The 8286-nt window shown below is 32.2% G+C and overlaps 1 protein-coding gene across 1 annotated transcript; it reads left to right on the top strand.

Moving 5' to 3' along the window:
* Nucleotides 1-446: 446 nt before the first annotated feature.
* On the top strand, nucleotides 447-3428 carry LOC133325309 (uncharacterized). Its single transcript, XM_061534096.1, has 3 exons — nucleotides 447-1430; nucleotides 3046-3179; nucleotides 3238-3428. Exons 1-3 carry the CDS (start codon nucleotides 457-459, stop codon nucleotides 3426-3428), a joined length of 1299 nt encoding a protein of 432 aa, XP_061390080.1. The 5' UTR covers nucleotides 447-456.
* Nucleotides 3429-8286: the final 4858 nt, after the last annotated feature.

Genomic DNA, 8286 nt, shown 5'->3' with positions numbered 1-8286 from the left:
TTTCTTATTATTTTTTTTATTTATATGTTTGTTATCGAAAATGCAAACGAAAAAAGTGCACAATTAAAAATAAAAATTTTAAAATTCGGCATGTAAGTGGACAAATCTAAAGCACCCCCTACAGGCAAAGTACAGGCAAAACCATTAACGCGTTATCCTCAAACATTTCGCTGGGTATCAACAAATGTTCACAGCTGATATCATGCCCTTATGGTTCGTTAACAACGATTTTGTTTTATGTCACCTTTATCGGTCATTTTTCTTTGCTCAAATAATTGTATCATTTGTAAATAGTTCGGCATATTCTATTCACAGAATAGTTGATTTGAACTAGTTACAAAATAATTTTGGATTCGATTGGGTGGACAGAAGTAGGCTGTTGGGGGCAATATGTACTAAAATAAAATCAAGTATTGGAGAAGAAGCAGACACTCAGGTTACAAGATCATAGCAGTCATGGCTATGCTTGCCCGCTTGAGCTCTGGAGCTGTCACTGCTCCTTCATCGCCTCAAAAAGCAGCTCTACAACGCTTTCAAAAATGTATTACATCTTTTTTGTGGCCAGCATTGGCAAGTGGAGGAGGAGTCCAATGCAAATCCACTCATATTGACGCTATCGACAGTTTCACGAACGAACTTGTGGAACGCAAAAGTAAAAAATGGGAAGAGATAAGAGGCAACATGATGGGTTCTGGTGTAGAAACTCTTATCAAGGATGGTCGAAAGTCAAATGTTGTAGCAGAAAACACTTCAGATGGTACATGCAACACATTTTCGAAAAACTTCGGCTTAATGTCGAGAGGCGTAATTAGCGATATACAAGCCCTTCGTTCTCCGGAATTGGGGCTTGACATACGGTCTTTGTCCCAGGCGCAGTTAGATAATTTGCTTAGCTCCACTTTGGAAATAAAAAACAAATTGGATTTCTTATACTTGGTGAAGCAATGCATACGATGGCAACAACTGCCTTCAACTGAAGTTCTAGTGGCATGTCTCAAATACCTTAGCAGTTTGTCCAGAGTACAATACATAGAATCAATTGCGGAAATTTGTCAAGAACAAAATCACGTTTTGACAAATATGTACTGTGACCTTGCACCCTTTAAGGCTATGGCACTGTGGAGAAGTGATAGTGCAGATTTAGCTTTAAAAACCCTATCTATGGGATACGAAAAAGCCTCCAATGATGGGAAACGGATGATCAGAATTGCTTTTCGAACAATTACAGAAGAGACGTTAGTGAAAAAGAGTGAGGCTGTACTAGTACATCTGATGGAAATTGCACGGAGTATATATGAAGAACATCACGATATTTTCGTTATAGCTTGCGTGTGGAAGCAATGTTTCGTGAGTGACTGGTTTTGTGATCAAAAATCAGCAGGAGAATTATTAATGCACTATGAAGAACTTCAGAAGATGGTAGCCAAAAGGTAAGAATACACATTCCTGTGAAAGTATCACGATGGAGATCGCAATTAATTAGAGCTCTAATATGTTGCACATATACTTCTACGATAAGCTTTATAAAAATGTGTACTGACACGATTTTCATCTGAATGTACTGTAGTTTGATATTTTAAATCACACTCAATCAATTATCAATATCGGTTCACCTTTAGATATAGCCCCCATTCAATGGTACATTGGATTTTGTATTTGTACGAGTGAGAATTGTCATACTGGATAATAAAACCTCTAGCCCATAAGCTATGCATGAATCAAATTCAATAGCCCAAGACCAAAAAATGTACCTATACGGTGCCTTATCCCATGTTCTGACGGGTCATTTGACCGACGTTATTCGCTCTCATTATTATTTAATGGGCCACGTACGACAGAAATGCGTTCTTATTTTACAGGGAACAGTTAATATATGATGAACTAGAAAGATTTTTGTGCCAAATTTTGAACAGTAATCTGGCTCTTTGACAAGTCAAACCTCTATGTGACAAATTTTACAATATAATGACATTTTTAGCAATATATACATATTTATATTTGATAAAACTTTTAAATTGTATTAAACTGTGCCAAATTTTGAAAAATAATCTGACTTTTTGACAATTATAAGATATGCAAAAAAAAATCTGACTTTTTGACAATTATAAGATATGCAAAATTTCGTATCAATCAGACGAACCTTAGAAGTTTTATTACCAATTTACCAGAAATCGGACGGAACTATGTATGGGAGCAATATCTAAATCTGCACCGATTTCCACGAAACTTTAAACACTCCATTTTATACGCAATGCGAAATTTCGTCATAATCGGACGAACCTTGGGAGCTTGCTGCAGCATTTACATCAAATCGGAATAAAAAATATATATGGGGGCTATATCCAAATATGAACCGATATGAACCAAAGTTTGTATTTTTCTTTCTTTAGTCCCACAAAGTTTCATTACGATTGAGCCACTCCATCTAGTTTGTCCAGTCTTACAAGAACCCGGCAACTCTGTGCGACGCTATGATCGTAAATTTATTTTCATACATTAATCAATCACTGTCCGGTGATTGTGGAATTGTGTCTTCTTCTTGACACACATAGTTGATTATCTATATCCTCGTAAAGTTTGCGCGGTTGCCCGTATCGAAGAATTTGTATAAGTTAAGGGACATTACAATGTTGCACGACCTGTTTGGTTCAGGCCTGTATTTATATTTGTGGAATGATGTTGTGGTATTTTCTTTATTTCCGAAATCCATATTGATAATGACTCCAGCGTCTGGGAAGACGTCCGGTACATGGAAGCGACTGCTGTGGGATTTATCAAAATAGGTCGATCAGTTCGTTTACTTAATAGTTCTGCATGTTTTTCTTTTACACAAAAGTCCAATAAAAGGGCGTGAATGAAGGGACAGATTTGACAGTTGTGCTATACTGTTATATTACTATTACTGTGTTATTTTAACCATAATGCCTTCTTGCCAAATGTGAATATATTTCACATATTTGGATATTTTTAGCTACACAAACAACATTTTTCAAAATGATTTAATGACTGTAGTGTATGATTTTAAGTAGCATTTTCCTGTTTCAGGTCGGTTTCATTGTGTGGATCATTTCTGAGCCGCAATAATGTAGATGCTGTACATCGTTTGATAGAGGTTTATCTTCGATATAATGAAAGGGAAGCGTGCTCCAATTGTCTTAGCTTGCTCTTTAACTACCAGTGTAAGTATGAATTGATTATCGGAACATGTCAATTTTTAATGTATTTTGAAACTTGCAGATAAAAGAAGAGATTTACGTGCATGTGCCGAAATAATTAAGTCGTGTAGTGAATTGGATATGCCACTTTCGGAAACACAAAATGAACAGTTCCTAGGATTATTTATAAACCAGAATGAAAGCGACAAAACAAAGCCAACGTTACGGAAAGATACTCCTAAGGCCTTCAAGCAATTTCAGTACAAGTTTTAAAAACGTTTATCAAATAATACAAAGATGTTTAGCACAATAGTATGAATTATTAAGCAATCAATTTATTGTAAGTTGTTTCATCTTAATATGATCACTTGATATCTAAATAAAAAATTTCAATTATTTGGGCAAGACTTAATTTATTAAATATCACTAAATGTGGCCTTCGATTATCTTAGTTTACTTTTTAGCTACCAATGCATGTAAGAATTATTTTTTGAATTTACTCAAAGACAGAAACCGTAAAGACTTGACAAGGTGCATATTGAGAAAATAGTTAATGAAATATAATAAATATATACATTGACTTCGGGCATAACAGAGGCATGGTAATACAAACAGTTATAACGAGCCCAATGTGACCGGACAATTTATTTCGTTGTAGACGTAGTAGAAAATTTTGTCAACCAATTATATGTAGAAATTATGAAAGCAATAGCCTAGACAAACGACAGTCTTAATTCAAATTAATTTGTACATTATCCTTATTGCATAAAACTGAATTTATACCGAATTAAACAATTCCAGTATGGCAATGCTGTAGAAAATAAATTTATTGTCAAATTTATTTACGTTTATAAAGGCAAATTTCAACATTTTTTCAAAATGGGAGCTGTTTTACTACCATTATAGCTGCTATTCTTCCGTTCTGCCACGTATCTATTTCATAAAGATGTAATCAAGGTTTATTCATAAGGTTAGCAAGGAGGCGAATTCGAAGTCTTCATTGACTGTCAAATTTATAGTTTGAAGAATAAATAATAATCTTTAACAACTCATGTATAATAATGAAAGTATTCTAAATTGCTACCACTAGATTTCCGATTATCAGTATTTGGTTTGAGGATAAAAAAACAAAAAATATATTGTTGTTTATAACGTTCTTGCAAGTAAACTTGGTAATGAAAATAATATTGCAGAAGAATACCTTAGAATACCTTTCTGCATATATTTGTCATCAATATGGACAAAATGTCATCTATATATATAAATACGCATCATCCACACAACATGACCGCGGACAAGGGAAAATACACACCTCATTTCATTTAATTCAATTAAATTCAAATTCAATTAAATTTTTTTTTAATCTACGTATGTATGTTAATTTTTTTATATTTGTGATACAAATTATTTAGATAAAAACACAACTCATTTTTATATATAATAATTTTCCATTCCATTCCTACTGGAGTAGTCATTATCCAATTAATCAAATTTTTTAATCATAATCTATAATAATCAAAAACTTTTTTTTTTGTAATTTAATCGGTATAATATTCTTTAGTAGTTCAATATCCCTCCCTTTTACATTTAAGCCGCTTAATACGATAAATTTTATATTTAATTGTGAAATGTAGCTTACAGCCTTAAGGTCGAAAGACTGGGCACTATGAAATATATAAATAAATAAATAAAAAAAAATAAAAAATAAAATCTATACGTAGAAAATAGAAAACATATTTGGTCTGTTCCCGTACTGCAAGAATCTAATTCTAATCTAATTTTCCTTTTATGATATCGAAGAAAATATTAAAATCGACAAGGGAAAATACACACCTCATTTCATTTAAATCTATACGTAGAAAATAGAAAACATATTTGGTCTGTTCCCGTACTGCAAGAATCTAATTCTAATCTAATTTTCCTTTATTATATCGAAGAAAATAATAAAATCGAGTAAATTCTTGCAGTACGGAAACAGACCAAGTGTTTGTGGACTCACTAAACAGATTTTACTAAAATGTTCATAGAAAGTCAAGCGATCTAATTCTAATCTAATTTTCCTTTATTATATCGAAGAAAATAATAAAATCGAGTAAATTCTTGCAGTACGGAAACAGACCAATTGTTTGTGGACTCACTAAACAGATTTTACTAAAATGTTCATAGAAAGTCAAGCGATCCCATGGAAGTAACAAATGAAAAACAAATAAAACTAAGAAGAAATAGCATCAAAAGTATTCATACATCTGAAAAAATGTACATATGTATGTATAACATTTTTTATGGGTATATCTTAAGTGAGCGGTTTGAAAATATTGTAGAGTAACATGGATACAAATACTCATCATGCGATGAGGATATATTTTGAAATACAAACATATACACCTAAGTCTGTTTTTACACGGTAGATTGGTTCCAGAAGAAGCCGTGTAAAAAAAAACCGTGTAAAAAAGACATTGATTGTGATATGAATATACTTCGCAAAAATTAAATTTGACAAAAAAAATTTAAGTACATAAAATTTCAAATCATGCTAAATGGAATAAAATCGTGTAAAAAAAGTAAAAATATTAAATTTTCAAACCATGTTATATTAAAACCGTGTAAAAACAGACTTAGGTGTATATGTATGTATATTGAAATAAAAATTGTGTCAAAGCGAAAAAAAAATTCCATTTTCGTCAGTTTGTAAAAACATGTTTATTTTGAAGAAAATCAAACAAAATGTTATTTGGATTTAAAAAAAAAAACATCGAAGTGATTAGTGTGCATTTTAATTATAAATCGTTTTATCATCTGAAACAAGTCAGAGACTGGCATAGGATAAATTCAGATACACCACTATTTTTGTTTAAATACCATTTTGTAGAGGAGGTTACAGACGGAGGTGATCGATTGTGTAAAATTGATAAAAAGTATTGACATTATCATTTTTGAATTGTTGTTACTTTGCGAAAAAATGCGTTTCAAGAAAACAAAAATTGTCACCATTACAGAAAACGGCGAATTATTTAATTACTACTATACAACTACTACAACACTTCACACTTTTTTGTAGTGTTAATGCGAGAATATAAAAATTCCAGGGTTTACCTAAATTTAAATAGGATAGGATGCATACTAATTGATCATATCTAAATTTTAATGTTGATAACTTCAGCAGGGGTAGCGAAGCGCCACGGGTCCCGCTAGTAGGAAAATAAAACTTTTCTGCGAAAAAAACCAAAATTGTATAAACTAGATTTTGGACTACAAAAGAAATAAATATAAAATAAGCATGCCGGCCGATTTTTTACTAGTACCCTAATTGTTTTCAGCCTTTGCAATGTATAAGAACACGAATGAAAATATCCGGGAAAGAATTGGCATTCTTAGATTTATGCATAGTTGCATACAAATCATTTAAAATGTTGAACAATCTTTTAACTCCACAGTTATTAATTGCTGCCTTGAAAACAAACAAAATAATAATTAAATTAAAAATTAAATTAAATAAAAAGACTACTCCAAAGCTTAAAACAAGCAATATATTACCTTAACAATATCTTAACGTCTCTTCACTTGGAGAGGGACCCCTGTACTTAAAAACCTAGCCCATAGGGTTAAGCACTACGATTTTATATCTTCTCTCAACCCCTAAACACAAGCTACAGGCTTAAATATCTTATAATACATACATACATCGATCTATACCGATTTCAATGCGGTCCATTATGAACCATGGATGACCCAACTCATACAATTTTTGAGATAAATTGGGTACATCTCTCTTTCGACTGAAGTTTTTAAATTTCTGTTTTCGACGAAGATCAATAACCGAATCAGGTCATTATTGAAGCGGAAATGATCCACAGAAAATGCAATTAAATCCGCGATATATTCAAAAACATGTTTTGCAAAATTTCGTGTTTTTGGAAGGCCAGTTCACGCCGTTCAAGTAGATGGATTTTCATGAAGACGATTTTGTATCATCCGAAAAGTAAAAAACCTTACTGATCGCGGGTACACATATCATTCATATGACAGATCTAAAAATTTGGCCCGAAATAGGTTTTTTAGAAATTTGATCGCACAAAATTTTCAACTTTGGATGATTATTACTCTGATTAGAAATTTGATCGCACAAAATTTTTACCTTTGGATGAGTATTACTCTGATGCTGTGCATACTAAATACACAGAATATATATCAAATTAGTCAGATTCGCGACTACAATAATTTTATAATCGATTTTTAGAAATTCCTGTTTGCGCATTGAAACTAGAAGTAAAATTAAAAAAAAAAACACTCAAAATCGAGCTTCAAAATGTCAGCATCATTTAACGGTAGATGCAGTTAAAATTTTGAAAAATGATACATAAGGGCCGTAGTCCCCATTTGGGCTTCTAGTTTTACTTTGACACGAAGACCGTGAAATGAGTGGCTTAATCACAAACCGATAGAGAACATAAAAAACTGGTTCGCCTCAACCTGCTCTTACACATTTTTTTACATTAAAGTAGACGCAGCTTCCACCCAAATAAAGTTTGGAGGTCAATATCATGAACAGTTTGCAACGACACATCAATTAACCCAAAACTATTCATTTTTTTTATATACTTAAGTAATTCCCGAGTTATAAACGGATGAACCTCCGCTTCGGCTATGTTAAAAAATTGGCAATATTGCCCAAATATATATATATATATATATGGGAAATTACAAAAATCTTTTAAATTCCTTGAAGTTGAGGTTTGCAAGGTTATAACTCGCGAAATATGAACATATTGCATATAATTTAAATTCAATTCTATAAAATGAAGTGTTCTTGTCAAAATCTTGAAATATTGGTAATAAATAATAAGTTGCGTGGAAGCTGTGATGGTGGTAATGTAAAAAAATGGGTGAAAATGTGTTGAAGCCAACGAGTTTTTTTGTGTTCGTTCCCGATTTGTGGCTAAACTACACAACGCACACACATGTGATCAGTGACTAAGTTGCAGAATACCCCATGAACAATATGGTTCTAATGTATGATTTTTCGATATAATCACTGCATCCACCCAAAATGGATGCTGACATTTTGAAGTTGGATTTTCGGTGTTTTTTGATTTTTTCTTATAATTAGGATGCGCACCCAGACAATAGAATA

This window comes from Musca vetustissima, unplaced genomic scaffold, assembly GCF_032173495.1.
Source record: "Musca vetustissima isolate MV318-11 ecotype Yass unplaced genomic scaffold, APGP_CSIRO_Mvet_v1 utg567, whole genome shotgun sequence".
NCBI classification, from domain to species: Eukaryota; Metazoa; Arthropoda; class Insecta; order Diptera; family Muscidae; genus Musca; species Musca vetustissima.
Note: the sequence above shows the minus strand (reverse complement) of the source record. Positions and strands in the feature narration are given on the sequence as shown.

Bases quoted from the DNA above. Each gene is read 5' to 3' on its own strand.
- LOC133325309 (XM_061534096.1), top strand. From the start codon at position 457: ATGGCTATGCTTGCCCGCTTGAGCTCTGGAGCTGTCACTGCTCCTTCA. The intron at 1,431-3,045 runs GTAAGAATACAC...TTCCTGTTTCAG, and splicing joins CAGAAGATGGTAGCCAAAAG to GTCGGTTTCATTGTGTGGAT. The intron at 3,180-3,237 runs GTAAGTATGAAT...TGAAACTTGCAG, and splicing joins CTTGCTCTTTAACTACCAGT to ATAAAAGAAGAGATTTACGT.